The 18,599-nt window shown below is 40.4% G+C and overlaps 1 protein-coding gene across 1 annotated transcript in view; it reads left to right on the plus strand.

The window, feature by feature from the left end:
* Window positions 1-5,008: 5,008 nt before the first annotated feature.
* Window positions 5,009-18,599, plus strand: part of LOC125011384 (rab effector MyRIP-like) — a 30,642-nt gene continuing 17,051 nt past the window's right edge. Inside the window, 4 exon segments of the mRNA XM_047590576.1 lie at window positions 5,009-6,667; window positions 7,745-7,932; window positions 13,722-13,943; window positions 17,594-17,730. Coding sequence (XP_047446532.1) covers window positions 7,823-7,932; window positions 13,722-13,943; window positions 17,594-17,730 — 469 coding nt within the window. The 5' untranslated portion in view covers window positions 5,009-6,667; window positions 7,745-7,822.

Here is an 18,599-nt window from a genome sequence, read left to right on the forward strand (position 1 = left end):
AGAACCTAGTGTTGCTGAGCAGCACAAAATAAATAAAATGACTACAAACTACAAAAATTACGAAAATCCACAAAAAGAGACAAAGGTGCTGTTTAGTCACGAGAAGCAGCTTCTAAAAGACCCAGTGTGAAAATCAAAAACGCACAGAGAAAAAAGACCACAAAAAGCAAACACACCTGTACAATATAATGGATAAAGAAGCACAAAGCAGAAACGAAGAGATTACATCCTTTAAACATTTACACCACAACCACTATACTCACCATGGGCTGAGTAAAAACCAACCTTTTACTTATTACTGTATTAACACTTCCCCAACAGAAAGTGGTTTAGTTGTTCGCCATCTATGAAATAATAGATGTTGCAAAAGATCATTCAACACTTTTCAGTTTTTGGTAGTTGTGGTTTGTTGCTTCACTCGTGTGTTAGGGTGCTGTACTGTAGGAATTGCACAACAAACCACAGGGAAATGATAAGGAAGCTTCTCAAAAATGACAAAGCAGAGAATATAAAAAAAACTTGTTCTTCTTCTTCTGCACTTGGATCTTGGTTGTTTTCCTCTAGTAAAAGTTTCAGTAAACGAGGCATGAAGTACATCAGTAAAAAAAATGACATTACTTTGTATACACTGTAATGTAAAAGTACTTTACGGGCCGACGCTCCCACTAGATAATCACTAGATAAATCTGAGCGGCCATGAAACGACTAAAAGGAAAGATTTATTCCTGATTCATCTTGCTGAGGTTTTTTGGAGTCCACCGAGAATGTGTTGAAGTCTGGCGTGGACGGCGCCTCAAGACGTCTGCATTTCATGTAGTGATTTGAACAAACATCTATTGGAGAATGAGAAAGTACACTACTCTCTTCTACAGAGGAATTGTTTAAGAATAGTCATTGCCTAATAGTGACCTGCACACATCAGCAAAATGTTTCCAGCATTTTCTTAGACGCCACCTCATGGTTTTAATTCCATTTTAATTGGATTCAACTGTTTGTTCGGTAAAAATTTTAACTTTGATTAAGAGAGAGTTTAAATATATTATATCAGTGAGTCACCCTCCCTTCTGTTTTTTTTATTTTTATTGTCTGCACTGTCACCGTAGCTACGGCATCACATTGACGCAGAAGCAAAAACTGCACAAGAGTGTGTTTGTGTGAATGAATGGTAGATGTGTCATTGTTACTGTTAAGAGCTTTGGACACCAATATGCTTTAGAAATAGTGCTGTATAAATAAATATATGTACCAAAATACAAGGTGCTATTGAATAATTTATTAAGCCAATGTGCTTCACTTATAATAATATAATATTTTTAGAACTGCAGAAAAAGGCTTATGGGGCCCCTCACTGCTCTTACTACTTTTGTCTCTTCTTATCTTATCTTAAGATATCTTATCTGATCTTCTTATCTTCTTATCATCTCATTGTTTATTGCTGAACGTTTTCCTTTCCGTTCACTTTAATAGTACAGACTGCTCAAAAACATAATGCTTCCAGCCATGGCTTCTGGCAACACAGAGACATAACACAATACATTCATATAAGAGAACCTCTGTTCTTGAAAATGTATCGAAACAGCAAAGAGAAACGCATCTAACGCTGACACAAAATGCTCCTGTGCTTAACAAAACGACGCACCAGACAGGTCATTCAGGGACATCGGCCATCATGAATGTTATTAGTCGTCTCCCAGTTCTTTAGAGGTGTGTCACTAATCGTTCAGGATGTCATCAAAGATCTCAATTTTAATGGAAACACAGTTATAGGACGTGCTTTCACACACCTGTTTCCTGAAGCTACAGTAGTTTTGTCAGCGTAAAGTGAAGTAAATTAAAGTAAATTACTTTTGGTTTACCACCTAGAGCTGTGTACCAAACATGAAGCCACACAATGTCTGATTTGAAATGTTTTATTCTGCAGAAAATACACAGAATGTTTATTTCCAGTCTTCCACATTGAAGAGCATGTTTAGAGCTTCTGTTGATCAGGGAAGCTGACTCCTTAAACCTTTGTGTCTGCTTTTTATGCTATCAAGAAGTGAAATGGTCTTGGGGGGGTTTGTGGGTGTTCGCTAAAAGGGAAACAGAGAGAGATAGTCAATGTTCTTTTAATAAATTGTACATTTTCAAATATAGAAATAAACTCAAAGTAAAGCAAGCTTACCTTTCTGAGCGCGCTACATGATCCTGGTTTCCACCCGCAGCTTCTCTTGATTCGACTCCTCATCCTCCCCACCTTGCTTTCTTGTGCTCTCTGAAAAATGGAGATAAATGTAGGGTCACTTATACACCGTCCTTTCACCATCTTCTTCTGTACTATTAAATCTGGAATAAAAACGCTGATTTGAATCGAGGTCCTCACCAGATCCACAGGCGGCCTTTGTTGAGGATCATCATCAGGGAGCAGAGCTGCACCATCGGCAGCGCTGAAGGCTGAGATGAGCAGGAAGACCTGGAGACACAACAGGACCAGCAGCAAACCTTTGTCCATGGCTGAGGAACGGAAGACACACACGTCTTTATATACTCACTGGCATCATATGGACAAATAAGAAGTAGTGTACCAACAACACTTTCATCACCAGTGACATCAGAGCGTCTGGAAGGTACCTTTAGTTCTATCTGTTATGCAAGTTGTGTGAGTTGTCTGACGTGACCTGTTACTTAATTTGTAATTGCACCACCAGAACAAAAAAAAAAAAACACACATACACACTCAAACACCCTGATGTTGACCTCCTTCGCAAAACTGTTTACGATATATTTTAAGCTCTCTCATTTCATCTGTTGTTTAAAAAGTCTTAAGAAATGTCAATGATCAATTATCTGACAGTAGTTTGGTTTGGTTTGATCAGGGACACGTAATTGAGGATATTACACCACCTATAAAAAAAAAAAAGAGAGGACGCATCACTGATGAAATAAATTGCACAAAAATGTCGTGACACGCATGCTCTGTTTTCAGATCAGTTAATGGAAAATTCTATTAAATCCTACAGAATTTAATTTTCTGTGTTTGTAGATGACCTCGCAACTCTTTTTATTCATCTTCATTTCCCATAACTAATAAATTAAACTACACATGTAGACATTACTATATAGATGTCATCTTTATGGGACAAATCACGTGGTATTTATTCTAGCATATGTGCAGAATCATGGCGGGTTGTTCTTGGAGAATATTTTAGTCAGTCACACTCATGCATGAACTACAGACTGATGTTTGTCTGCGGCCTTTGAACCAGAACATTCGACTTTATCTGCGGAAAATTAAAAAAAAAAAAAAAGAACTTAGTGTTACCAAGTAGCACAAAATAAATAAAATTACTACAAACTACAAAAATTATGAAAATCCACAAAAAGAGACGAAGGTGCTGTTTGTGTGCAGGTCATTATTAGGCATGACTATGCTTAAACAATTCCTCTGTCTGTAGAAGAGAGTAATGTACTTTTTTTTTTTTAATTTTCCGCTGATAAAGTCGAATGTTCTGGTTCAAAGGCTGCAGACAAACATCAGTCTGTATGGGGCCCCTATCCATTGTAGGCTCTCTGGTCCCCTCACTATTCTTACTACTTTTGTCTCTTCTTATCTTATCTTAAGATATCTTATCTAATCTTCTTATCTTCTTATACCCTATAGTTTATTGCTGAACCTTTCCCTTTCCGTTCACTTTAATAGTACAGACTGCTCAAAAACATAATTATTCCAGCATTATGCTTCTGGCAACACAGAGACATAACACAATACATTCATATAAGAGAACCTCTGTTCTTGAAAATGTGTCGAAACAGCAAAGAGAAACCTATCTAACGCTGACACAAAATGCCCCTGTGCTTAACAAAACAACGCACCAGACAGGTCATTCAGGGACATCGGCCATCATGAATGTTATTAGTCGTCTCCCAGTTCTTTAGAGGTGTGTCACTAATCGTTCAGGATGTCATCAAAGATCTCAATTTTAATGGAGACACAGTTATAGGACGTGCTTGCCACACACCTGTTTCTGAAGCTACAGTAGTTTTGTCAGCGTAAAGTGAAGTAAATTAAAGTAAATTACTTTTGATTTACCACCTAGAGCTGTGTACCAAACATGAAGCCACACAATGTCTGATTTGAAATGTTTTATTCTGCAGAAAATACACAGAATGTTTATTTCCAGTCTTCCACATTGAAGAGCATGTTCAGAGCTTCTGTTGATCAGGGAAGCTGACTCCTTAAACCTTTGTGTCTGCTTTTTATGCTATCAAGAAGTGAAATGGTCTTGGGGGGGTTTGTGGGTGGCGGCTAAAAGGGAAACAGAGAGAGATAGTCAATGTTCTTTTAATAAATTGTACATTTTCAAATATAGAAATAAACTCAAAGTAAAGCAAACTTACCACTTTGAGCGCGCTACATGATCCTGGTCTCCACCCACAGCTTCTCTTGATCCGACTCCTCATCCTCCCCACCTCGCTTTCTTGTGCTCTCTGAAAAATGGAGATAAATGTAGCGTCACTACACGTGTAAATCTGAAATCAAAACGCTGTCTCTGTGCAGCATTTCCAGTTAAACGGTGCAGGGAGCACGTGTGAATCAAGGTCCTCACCAGATCCACAGGCGGTCTTTGTTGAGGATCATCATCAGCGAGCAGAGCTGCACCATCGGCAGCGCTGAAGGCTGAGATGAGCAGGAAGACCTGGAGACACAACAGGACCAGCAGCAAACCTTTGTCCATGGCTGAGGAACGGAAGACACACACGTCTTTATGTACTCACTGCCCACAAACCGCACCCGTGCGAACAGAATGGAAGTAGTGTGCCAACAAACCTGTCATTACCAGCAACACGTCAGACATGGGTCTGAAGACGACGCATATTTACTGAGTTTTGTGGAAGTGGAAGCAGATTGATGTCCTCTTTCATTCTTTCTCAAATCAAATATGAAATGTGGAGTTTTCTGAACACAGAGACCTGGACTTACTTATATTTATTTATTCATTTATTTATACTTAGACAGATTGTTGATTCATTTATATTGGTTCTGCTTGTACAGCATTTTGTTTCAACTGAGGTTGTTTTTAAATCTGCTTATGAAATAAACTTTGACTTGACTTGACTTGACTTGACTTGACAGTGACTAACCCTCCCTTTTACTGTTAAACACAACGCCTCTATTGAGAAACACCACTTAGGCCACATGCTTGCTTCACTTGTTACTAAGACTGAACAACAACAACCTAAGGTCTCCCAAATGTTATACAATAAATCTGATGAAATGACTTAGACTTAGATTTAGATTTAGACTTCAACTTGGACAGACTTTACTGATCCACAAACTGCTCAGTTGCACATAAAAAAAAAATAAAAAAACTCTTGGTAACTGCTAATAAAAATAAAACTAGGTGAAAAAATAATTTATGAAACAGGTGAAAAGATAAAAATAATTAAGAAAAATGAAACAATCACTGACACATAAGAGGAAGCAGCTGATTTGATGCCTCTCACCTGTTGCCATGCCATCCAGTTAGATACTGTAAACATTTTTCTAAGGACATTTTATTCACACTTCCCGGTGAATCTGTAATCTTGTCCAGGCTGTGAAACAAGCTGACAGATACACATGTCCTGGTTGTCTTTGTCCTCTGCCTTCCTATCCAATGGCAGGTACACAGAGAGGACTGTGAAGGCATGCTGTCATGTCAAAGCAGGAAAAATTCAGGTGTTAAAATATGAATAACAGAAAAATGATCGTGACTGACTTAACTAAAAGAAAAAGCCTAGTGTCATTGTTGTACACCTGAACAGAGCAGAACCATAGATAGATAGATAGATAGATAGATAGATAGATAGATAGATAGATAGATAGATAGATAGATAGATAGATAGATAGATAGATAGATAGATAGATAGATAGATAGATAGATAGATAGATAGATATAGTTTTCTTTGAATCTAGACACAAACGTGCTGCCTGTTTCAGATCCTCTCCAGACGCTGTAGTTCTCCACCTGTCCACCAGATGTCCTCAGAGACTCGCTCGCTCCTGTCACTACCCTGTTCCTTGCAGTAGAATTACTCTTTTCCTCTGCTCATGTAGTTTTGTTGTTGCGTGTCTCTGTCTTGCTTTTTGTTCCTTTAGTTTTGTTTTCTTACCTATCTACACATGTTCTCACAACACCACGTGTTTCCCATTGCTGCAGTGATTTAGGGACGATATCGGGTTAATTATTGCGCGCAAAAAACAAACAAACAAACAAACAAAAAAAAAAAAATGTCGGTCCTAATGAGACAGAAGTTGATCTTGTTTTGGCAGGGGCTTTTTCGGGGCTGAGATCAGACTCAATCAGACTCATAATCCACTTTTATTTAGTTAAGTCATTCCATTTTTCCTCTCATAGACTAAACTCAAAGCTTTCATCATCGCTTCCATGTCGCCCTGGCGCGCAGAGAGACGCTGGAAGTGGACTCTAATCAGGCTTTATCCTGATTCCCTCTCACAAACTGAGACTGGCTGCAGTCACTGGCCGGACGTGCAGCCTATCAACCTTTACCAGCAAACAACACCTCGAAGACTCCTTGGATTGTAACACATTATTATATATTAATTTCAGTTTGCTTTTAAAAAGATAAGTTAAGGTGCACAGGAGGTTTTTATTTCATCAAGCGACGGCAACTGATTCAGAGACCGGTGAGTTTTAAAGACACATCCTTCTTTAAATAGAGCATCTATTGTTTGTAGGTTGGAAAAAGGTGGCACAAAGATCATTAAGACCGAATATTAAGATTATAGTATATTAAATATTATGTTAAAAATAACTATGTATAACTTTATATGTTTGTCAGTATTTTAACAGCAAATTTAACACCCTAGTAAACGTGTGCACATGATTTCATAGTTATTACTAATATTAATTGGCCCCGGAGATCAGATCTGCTGTCATGTTGGTTTCAGTCAAACTTGTGTTCACACTCACGTTTGAGTGAAAGAAAGATATTTCCTTTGCAACAGCTCAAAAGCACTCAGTGGTAAAACACCCTCATTTACTTGTGTAAGTTGCTTGTAGGACTTAAACTGCGTTTTAATCTGTTTGTGGACATAGTTGTGTTTTTCTCAAAGGTCAGCCATGATGGGGTGAGTTTGCAGTTAAAATGATGCAGTTAAAAGTGCCTTAGAACTTAATGCAGCTTAAGCTCAGTGCGCAGATCCTCTACTTGTGTAAACGGATTAATGCAAACACAGTGTGTTGAAATTCACGCATTACTATGTTTTATATGAGAGGAGGAGAAGTGAATAACATGGACCATTTTGTGACAATACAATGTTCTGCTGGGAAACTTTTGGACCTGGCATTCATGTGGATGTTACTTAGACATGTACCACCCACTTAGACTCACCTAGACAGACAGACTTGATGGCAGCAAGAACGAAAACAAAAAAAAAAAACATGAAATAAAGCTCAAGGTGTTGACCTGACCGCCAAATTCACTAGATCTCAAACTGATCACGTATCTGTGGGATGCACTGGAGCAAGTCTGATCCTCAGAGGCCTACACAGTATTAGGATTAGGTCATAATGTTATGCCGGATCAGTGTATGTGACATTATGCAGTTGATGCATAAGCAGCATCTTCCGTATCAGTCAATGTCCCCCAACCACAAAGTCCACGGCCCTTCAGAGCATCACAAGTAAAACACAACAGTACTGAGAAGTGTTATTTATTAAGTACAAGTTCTTAAGAGTTTGTCTTTCCCTGTTTGTTTCAGATGAAAACTGTAAGCTGAGTGGCTGCCCAGGGGGGGTTCAGTGACGGCCGGAGGTGTGGGGGGTGGCCGGGGTCAGCGATGGGTCGGAAGCTGGATCTGTCGGGGCTGTCGGACAGCGAGGCGGAGCATGTGCTGCAGGTGGTGCAGAGGGACATGAGGCTACGCAAGAAGGAGGAGGAGCGTCTCAGGTGAGCTCTGAATGTGTCACAGGTTGTCTTTAAAGAAGCGGTAAACTAGGTGTTCAGCCTGAACCAACTCAAAATTGGTGGAGACCAAAAACGGAAGCTAAGATGGGTGAATAATGAACATAAATGCTAAAATTAAATGCTAATGTCCTGAAAGCGTAAATGGGAATCTGTAGTCTAACTAGCTTGGCTTAACTGCATAACAAACATTATTTTATACTAATGTTGCGTTTATGTTGATGAATTAATGCAAGATTGTTTGGTTTCAACTCAAACAAAACAGACTCACTTCAGAACACACAGTAAACAAAGTCAGATTTAAGTTATGTGTGAGGTTATAATGCGCTATATAAGCAGTGGGGTTTCACGGGAGTCCTCTCAGTTTGCATTCGAGGCATTTTTAAACCTTGGTGGAGATTTCTCTTCCTGCCTCTGTGGTCTGAAGTTTGTCCTGAAAAATCCTGGACAGGAAGTGACGCCCTTTCCTGTTGCACTCACACCGGCTTCCTAAAAATGTCCATGCGGCCTCCAAAGCCTGAACACAATACACACAAACACAAAGACTTGAGTGTTGTGGGATTAGGTGGATTTCAGCTAAGTCTCTGGTGCATGTCAGAGGGCGACAATAGAGGGAAATGATTTGTTTGTGATTAAAAATAACAGGCATATGTCATTTCCCAGTGTCATTTTTCTCACTCGTCCTTATGTTTTCTTTGCTGAACTCTTGCTTGCTAACGACACTATTCCTTCAGTTTCTTCAGGGAAAATTGCTTTTAGCGATCAGGGAACCCAATCAGAAGGACCACACATACAAGATAAGCCTAATGGCTGTAATTTCCTTCAGATTTTCATCAGCAAAAAAAGCCTTCATGCGGACATTTGGCTCTCTTAGTTGCTCATCTCTTTTTGACAATTAATGCCACGAGTTCACAGAAAATTAGGTTCTTAAAATGTAAAAACAAATGGTGCGAGTAAGACTTATCAGGGTTAAATACGTTCTGCAGGAGCAGAGTGAACACGCTTTACAGACCATCTCACACCTGTATCTCTGTTTCAGTGGATGGTACAGACAGGTGTTTCTGTTGTTGACCCTGAGTGCTGCGAATGAGGCAGAAACACACTTTTAACATCCAAATAAAAGGCTACAAAACGAGCTTCACAGAGGTGGGAATTATTGCCAGAATATTGCACTCAACTCCACTTCTTTTAGCTAACTGGCGCCTGGCAACGTCTCCAAATATCCGTCTTGCCCAATTCTGTAATTAAAAAACCCCGTGATGGTCTGGTTTGGAACCAGGTTTCCTCTGTAGACCTGAAATCTTGCAGAATGTCGGCAATCTGTCTAATTTTACATCCTGTTTTGACGTGAATGTGACTTTATAGAAAACACTAAGCAAAACAAAGGTTGTTGTACATGAGAATTTGCAGCCTTTTCTGTTATAAAACCACCTGACATGACACAAACCTGTCAAGCAATGGTATTATCAGCAGCTAATTTTGTTCATTTTTTTTTGATTACTTTATCTATTTAACACATTTCCACCCGTTCCTCTATTTGTAAAGCTGTTGTTTTTTTTTTTACATATCTTCTAATAAGAATAAGGATAATCTTTACCACAGTTTTCTAAGGCTTCTAAACGCTGGGAAACACGCTTGGGGCTCATTTTTCAGGAAGAGCATCCTGATGGATGAGGGAGCATGACCGTTTTCAGATATCACATGCGCGAGGTAAATCCCTCATGCCATGCAGACTGACGACTTTTCGGCTTCCTCTCGCACCGAGGTGTTGAGTGGGCGCCCGCTTCACGCATCCTGCTTTTCAGTCTCTGCACTTACGCCCCCCCCTGAGATGAAACCCGACAACCTCACTGAATGTGGATGAGTGATGGGCAGGGGAATGCAGGAATGGGCAATTAGAGCTGAACTATAGAAAGGAGCACAGATGAGAGATGGTGTGAGGTCACGAGGGGGATAAACACAGCACAACTGTTTATGACTAAACTCATATCATGTTACATTAAAATGTCCTCATTTATTTAGATAGTTGCATGACATACTTAGTGTTTGTTTACATGCATCATAATCTGTATTTAAATTTTCCAGTAATCCTGTTTAAATACTGGGATTACTGGGGGAATGAACTGACTAATTGTATACTTTAAACTCTGTAATCAAGCCAAGATGATTAGCTGCAGGGATAAGAATGAATACGCACGTGAGATTTTACACACAGTCTGAGGATATAAGGCAAACGAATCCAACATTCCTGTATTGCTGACATGTGTTTTGAAGGCGATACTACTGTTATTATATTATGCTGACGTGGTGCATATGTATAAAAAGGGTGTCAAATGCAAGGCAACGGAAATGTATTTTATATGAAATAAAGAATCAAACATCACATGCATCTGCTGCATCCTGCAGCTTTAGGTTTACATATAGATTCAGTTTATTGTTTAGAAGCTTTGGTGTTTTTGGCCACTCATCCTGCTCTCATCGTGTCGTTTTTGGACACAGCAAACCTAACTTTGAAGAAAGATCACCTTAAAGTCTTGAAACGAACTGATCTCGAAGATAAAATCACATTATCTACTGAAAACGTTTCCTTAAACACCCCAACCTAAACGGTAGCTTGTGCATAAACAGCCCCTGGATTAAAACACATCCCGATGCTGCCTCCTACTGTTCAAAACCAGCAAAGCAGAAGCATTTTCAAGACACCACAATAACGTGCACCATCAGGAATAACATTATGACCACCTTCCTAATATCGTGTAGGTCTCCCCTTGTTCCCATAAACGTTTGTGTCTCATCAGAGAATGGACATGGGCCTTCTGAGTGTTTCCTGTTTTTGTTAGTGGAGGCTTTTGGGTCCTATGGGCTGAGGGGAGGGACCTCTGTGGATCAGACTTGTTCCAGTACATCCCACAGGAACTTGATCAGTTTGGGATCTAGTGAATCTAGAGGTCAGGTCAACACCTTGTGCTCTTTTTTTTCCTCCGTTTTTGTGTGTCTGGCTGCTGCCAAGCAGAGCCACTGCTATGAGGACCAGACCCCCCCTAGTCTGGTCTGGTCTAGGTGAATACCAGGTCCAAAGGTTTCCCAGCAGAACACTGAATTGTCACAAGACGGTCGATGTTTTTCCACTCCTCCTCTCAGTGGTCATAATGTTGTGGCTGATCTGTGATGTAGATTTATATTACACATATAACAAACAACAACAACAGCTCACCAACCAAATCTGAAGGCACACAGACCCCAGCGCACATTAGTGGACGACAGCTTATCCCAGGGAAGCAGACTTTCAGGATTATTGCAGCTGACATGACTCCAGTTTGTCCTTGTTTGTTCCCTTTGTGCCCAAAGCCGGACGGCTCCTTCTGAAGCGCATAGAGCTGCGTGGGGCTTCACGTCGGACCGTACGTGTCTGAAGGCCGTGTTTGAACGTCGGCTTCTGACCTGTTTCGCTGTGAATATCACGGGACGCTGTGACTTTACGCTCTTGCTGTGAACGTTTCGCTGTGACCGTGTGTGTGTGCGTGAGTGCGTTGTGTCTGAGAGTTATTTATATCGTCCGCTGAGCTTCAGTAATGGATGCATCGCTGTGGCGAGAGGGCAGACGTCTCTCCGTCTGACAACCATTTAAAGGGCACCGGGAACATTTTATACTTTAGTGCTCAAGTCTCAAGATTCTTCTTAAAAGCATCACTAAGTGGAGAGAGAAGAGACAGGAAAATTTCGTGGCAAAATTCACAGGTTCCAACATCTCAAATGTGATTTGTACAGGTTTTGTTCCTCTTTAACATTATTTAACAAGTAAAACTGTGAAGAGTTCATTATAAATGCCACTTTTATCAATAACATGTATGAGACGTCTTCAGTTTTCTAGGTAGTCCATCGTCTGCACTAACCAGATTTGGCATCCCTTTATAGATAAGGATTATCTTAATATTATCTTTGGTTCACTTTAAAACAACCATTTCAGGAAGTGGATTCTCCTTTCCTCAAAATATTGGATGTTTGTTTGTTTGTTTGTTTGTTCATAGGCCTGTTCAGAGGGGATGAGGAATTTAGTTTTGATTTAAATTTAAATCATTTCAAACAGAAATTAAACTTAAAAAACACGGTGGCTCCTCTGTCCCCGTCTTGTGAGTCTCCATCAGTCTCCAGCTGTAATCTCCTGTAAATGATTCAGTCAAGGTTCATGCTGCTGCTGTAATAATGTGAACATAATGGACTTTTTTTTTTTTTTAATTGGACACGTTACTTCTAGCGTGACATACACCCCCCCACCCCCCCTCGCCTTCATTCATCACGTTTTTCTCATTTTTAATTCCATCATATTTAAGCCCCTGTCGCACACATCGGCTCCAGTTTGACGTGTAATTATTCATGCGTGGCCGCTGTTGAGAATTGTTCCTTTGCAGGTAACATTCCTGTGTAAGAGTCAAAATAACAATACAAATAAATAAATAAATAAAAATAAAATGTCATAAATCTTCAGTGGATAATAGTGTAAAATCCATTTCTTGAATCTGCCGACTATCTCTAATCTTTCATTTCTCTGCTTTAATCTGCTTGACTTGAACGGGTGGCAGTCAAACTGTAATACTGTCCTTATGTGAACAACAAAAACAATACTTCACTTTCATTAAAAATGAATCAGAACTGAATCTCTACTCAACACATAAACATAACATTTGAAAATGGTTCAAAATGTACAAAAATAATTGATCAAATATTCTAATGATACATCTGTGGTTTAAAGTTCATAATTAATCTTCAAAACAGTTTCCCCATAAAGTCCATTTAGTAGCTTCTCTGTAGAAATCCAAATATAAAACATGTTCTTTGTCTAGTTGTCACTGAAAAGGTGTTTCAATTTTACACTTTGTCTCCACGTTAGCTAAAAGAAACTATCGTGTTATCGACAGCTCAGTTGATCGGACAGTTTATCTTCAGCGTCTGTTTCCAGCATCAAGGATGAACGTTGACGCTCCCGTTTCAAACTTTTTCACCTCTTCCTGCTGGATTTTACATTCCTCTAGTTAACCCATGATAACCTGACAGGTCGACATGACTGAGCCGTTGTACAGAGAGTTGAAAACGCACCGTGGACGTTGTTGATTACTTTGAGGTGTTAGCCTGTCATCAAATAGCTTGTATCACTGGCAAAGACGATGCTGTTATTCACACGTGAGAAGAAGGTTCAGCACATGTGTTTACCTGAGTACGTGTTATTTATATATTTAATCATTTATTTTAGCACTCTAACATCCGAGGATGTACATGCAGAAAAGCCGTCACTGACGTATTGTTATAATTGAGGCCAGCCTCCTAGATGAGCCGTTAAAACAGAAACGGACATTTCTCTTTTGATAAAACCTTGAAATGCATCATCTGCATGAAGGGGACGTTGTATCGCGCTGTTTTCGATCATCATTTACCTTTTGATGAAAACAATGAAACGAAAAGACTAAATCTGCGCGGCCACTTTCATTTCTGCTCCATTTTCATTAAAGTGAGGTCGAGGATCAGCGCGTCCTCGTTGGGATTACCATCCTGTTTGACTCGGTGAACTCAGCGGTGATGCTTTATCCACAGAGAGGCACTCGATCTTCTCATCCTGCTCGCTGTCACATATCTAAACAGATTTACACAACTCACTCACACACACACATGCACATTCCTGGTTTCACTATCTGTCTGCCTCTTACCAAATCATATTCCTCTCTGTTTCTCTCTCTCTCCCTCCCTCCCTCTCCCTCTGCCTCTCCCCCTCCTCCCCACAGTGAACTGAAGCAGGAGCTGGACGAGGAGGGCAGTCGCTGCCTCCTGCTGTCACGGCAGAGTTGCTTCAATGAGCGCTGCTGCATCCGCTGCTGCTCGCCCTTCATCTTCCTACTCAACCAAAAGCGCCAGTGCCAGGACTGCCGCTACAACGTCTGCAAGGCCTGCCGGGTCTACAACAAGCGGGAAAAAGCCTGGCTCTGCTCCGCCTGCCAGAAGAGCAGGTAAGGCTGAGTCCGGGAGCGTGTTTGTGTGTTTGGGACCAGGAGGCTAAGTTGAGGATGAGAGGCTGCAGTGACGTCAAAAGGTTATTGAGGTCTTCCTCTGCCGCTGGAGAATCAGATTTAACACTTAGATACACTGGCTGGCTCACAGACTTAGGTGATGCGTTCAGAAGTGCCGTAGACATGATGTAGACTTCAACTAGTTTTTAATGGGATTTTCAGTTGTTTCACTGGATAGATGTGGAAATATGCTGCTCTTTCAATGCTTTAGGGGGCTGACCTTTTCAGAGAATAGCAGATATCAGGAATACTGTCTTGTTAGTTGTGCAGTAAAGCACTCAGCCATGAAACAGGCCCGAGGTGTCATAAAGACGGTTGTGGATGACCATAACCACAGCACCAAAAGAATGGCATTGTGAATACGAGACGACGAAATTACTTTCCTCTGTAGAGTCTCTACGGAGGGCTCGGATTCAGAGATAGAATAAGGTGCTCGGAGTAGAGCTGCTGGTGATGAAAGTGGAAAGTTGAGATGGTTCTAGTGAAGATGTGTCCCGGGCACCTTCTCTCAGAGGTCAACCAGGACCACCGGCCCGGCGGAGACCCGGAGGTAGACCAAGAATGTGCCGGATGGATTACAAACCTTGACCGGGAATACTGGACATGACTTGAAATCCCTCACGAGGAGGAAGAATGTGCTGATTGTGAGAGGAACACTCAGAATATCAGGCGGCCTGACCTCAGACAGGTGGAAGAGGAGGGTTATATGGAAGGTTTGGTACTCTGAAATGACCACATGATTGTCGGTACCTCCTTTAGTTTGTGTTTTTTTTTTTCTTTTTGGAGTCTAAAACATGGTCAGCACTCCAATATATTTTGTATATGTATATTTTACAGTGGCAGCTAAATCGCCAACTGCAAACAAAACTATGCGTTTTAATAGTTTGTAGCTGTTTGATAGGGAGGAAGGAGCTGTGTGGACTTCAACTTATATATTATATATGATACATATATCCCATCATGCATTGGGTAAGAAGGAGGATACACAACTCTACATAGCTACTCCTTAACCACATGCACCAACTGTATGCGCAACTTAATAATAATCCAATTTAGCCTCATATCCAATGCAGCACTCCCCCCTCATCTATCGTCCTCTTAAAGATTGTATCAGTTGTTTTTTGTTTATTATTGGGTATAAACTCATATTAGAAAGACAGAGCTGACAGTTGAGGAGATAGTTAAAACCTCACTGACAGTTTCTTCCAATTATCCCCTCGGTGTATTGAGGAGACACTGTGAGAAGCCTTAGGATCGGTGACACCCCGGAGTTGTGTCACCTCCACTTCCTGTCTGCACGCCCACTGCACACAAACACACACTGTCACTCACTAAACAGATGGCGGCTCATTAAAAATGCAGCACCATGTCATTCCTAAACATTCAATTAAACCCCTCTTCACTAAATGGGAAACTTGGATGCATACATTCTCTTATCTTAATGACATTGTGCATAAATCTTTGATCTGAATAGACTTAATTGTCTTTGCAGATCACAGGCTATGCAGTGGGACGAGAATTTGTTTGCGCTCTATATATACAGATATTACTGTATGTGTAGTGTTCAAGTTACTATAGAATCTGAATCATTTCACAAACACTCATTGAATTAAGAAATTAAATAAATAGAGTAAAGTCCTTTTGGTACAGAATTACACAGACTGTAAGATCTTTTCATGCATTCTTGCAGACGTTTTGTCAACAGCACAATTAAACTCAGGAAAATACGTGCTTTTATTATTTATTAGGAGCTCTTGCTTTGATCACGTTTTATTGGCTGAGGCCTGACACAGTGAGTTGCAAATAACCCCAACTTGTTCTGCATCGGATCTACGTTGCAACTCTACACAAAAGACCTTAAACGAGTGCAGACCATGAAAACCGTCATTGGTCCAAAATGCATTTCCTCATTCAAGTCTCTCAGTGCAAACAAGGAAAAATTCCACCTCCTTCTGCCTTCTACAACCCGTGTGCTCGGACATCTTCTGAGTTGCAGTAATTTCAGTAAAAGCAACATTTATTACCTACAACATTAAGGCCCAGACACAGAGAAACTCCAAACAGCTGGCTATTTTTTTGTATTATTGTTTTATTATTATTATTAGCTTTTATTTAACCAGGTCGATCCCGTTGAGATACAAAGACCTCTTTTCCAAGGGAAGCCTGGCCAAGACAGCAGCCGGAACAGACAGCAACTCACACAACACAAATAAAATACATGCAAGATAAAAACAAGAGGACTGTGATTCGGAATTTACATTAAAATGAGGACTACGAAATGTAGCTTCGTCTTTTACACAGGTTTTCAAAGATCCAAGGGTGATTAGTTCCGTTAACTTTTAAGATTTCTGCAGGTGCAGAGTACCTAAAATGGTGTTTACCTAACTCCGAATGAGATTTGGGCACATTTAATAAGTACAAATCATCATATTTTTATAAATAAAGATATGCCAATGTGTGAGGTGACGTGACTCATCTTGAGCGTATGAAGTGCAGCGATGAGTGAGGGCTTTACAACCCATTACAAACCTTAAGGCACCATGAAACACTGTGGTGTAATTACAAAGAACAAACCACAAAGTATGAAAGATTACAAAGGCAACTTATATAAGCTACAGCGTTGGCTATTGTTAGATCTGTTGCAGAAGTGGAAACAAGTCTTTGTTAAATTTCCGTACTTGTTTTCCACACAGGTCACTTCAAGTTTGTAGTTCTCATTTGTCACTTTTCCATAAATCAAATGCAGCATTGTTTTTCTAACTGAAGTCTGTACCCGAGTAGCAGCAAGATGGCTAAGAACAAGAAACCATCACTGTGTCACCGCCCAGCTGCAGGGCCGAGCTGTCAGCGTGACACCTTGTTGTCCTGTAGGCGTCAGCGTGGCACACTTCAATGACGGGTCAATGATAAGATAAACCCAAAGGTTTGTTTTGTTTTTTGAATTCTCTGCTGACCAGTCTCCTGTGGGCATGCTTTAAGAGGCCGCTGCAGACGGTGCTTGGCTAATGGTGTTAGCGAGTGAAGCTGAACCTGCACATCTGGATGAGTTGATGTGTGTCTGTGAGTCAAACCGTAGCACACAGAGGATAGATTAGCTTTACAGAGGTGCTGAGGAGTGAAACATCTCGTTCGTATTTTTGTTTATTTCATTTTGAGAATGAAGTGTTCATATTTCTTTGGCGTTTACTTCTGATGATACGAGACACCTAATAAAGGACTCAACAGTTGTTTTGTGTCTGATTCGGTCTCTGAAAATTCCCCATGAATTATATGTTTCTTCACATCGATTTTCTTCTGTGCATCCTGTGCAGGTTGATGATCTTTATGTTGTTGCGTTTGGACCCATTCTCCTGTTGATAGCCTCACTCAAGCCTCGGTGTGCTGAGGTTTAGCCAGCAGCAGCAACTTGTCTGTTCTCGGATGTTTTTGTCTTATAGTTACACAATGACGTTACTCTTTCAGTGTTGCTATTTTGGCAGCATTAAAGTATGTCTGAAATGCCTCACACAAATGTCTGCAGGTTTGTACATTTTAGGGGAAGACTAAAAACTCCCTGTTGAAGACTAAAATATAGTGTCCCTGTCTCTCAGGTTGTGGAAGACACAGTCACTGGAGTGGTTCTACATGAATGTGAAGAAACGCTTCAAGAGGTTTGGCAGTGCCAAAGTGCTGAAGACTCTCTACAGGAAGCATCTGGCTGAACACAGTGCACTTTCAGAGTTGACCGGTAAGCCTCTTTTATTATATCAGTTAAATACTTTCTTAAAATGCTTGAGTCAACTTGTAAATGATAAACAATATGACTCCTGACAATATACTTAAAGCGTGTGCAGTTCCTTCCTTTAAACCTTATCCAATAACCGATCGATGTAAGCAGCTGATGTATCTTCTCAACTACATGAGGCTGAATTTGGGTTTGTGTTTGTCTGATTTGTGTTGTGTAATGTTTCAAAGGCAGAAAGAGGAAGAGGGTGAAAAAGGATTAAGCTCTTGGCTCTCATCTCACATAACTTCAGCAGAGTAATCCGACTGCTGCCAAACTCCAAGAATATTAATGGATGTTTGCTTCTTCCATATTTTTTACTCAGCAGGGAGTCAGGGCTTCAGTTTTTTACATTTTTTTCTATGAGCTGTACACAAATGATAGATACAAATTAGTGCCGTTACACAAAAAGTTTTGATATTTAAAGCTCCACTAGTCTGTGCCATGTTTTAGATTTAGAAGTGTAATATCTCACAGGGGTGAGTAATCGCCCAACTCTTCTGTTTCCCTTGTTCATATTTTAGCGATTCACTGAGCTAAAATCAGCCCACCGTCCAGAAACAGAGCACCAGACAGTTAGCAACTAGCTAGCAAAAATTTCTCTCAAGAGCCACCACAACTCCAGAGGGAAGTAAATGTTCTTCTTTCTTGTAAGTGTATGAAACACGTCCCAATTGAAACTGACAGAGAAAACGCCACGGACATCTCCTCTATGTAATTTTTGAAGCTACTTATGTTAGCTAGTAAAAATTTCTGTTCCTGCTACCATTTACAACATGATGTTTGTGCTCTTGAATATTTAGACTGTGGAGATTTACAGTTATTTTAAGAGA

Source organism: Mugil cephalus, chromosome 7 (genome assembly GCF_022458985.1).
Source record: "Mugil cephalus isolate CIBA_MC_2020 chromosome 7, CIBA_Mcephalus_1.1, whole genome shotgun sequence".
In the NCBI taxonomy this organism is placed as follows: Eukaryota; Metazoa; Chordata; class Actinopteri; order Mugiliformes; family Mugilidae; genus Mugil; species Mugil cephalus.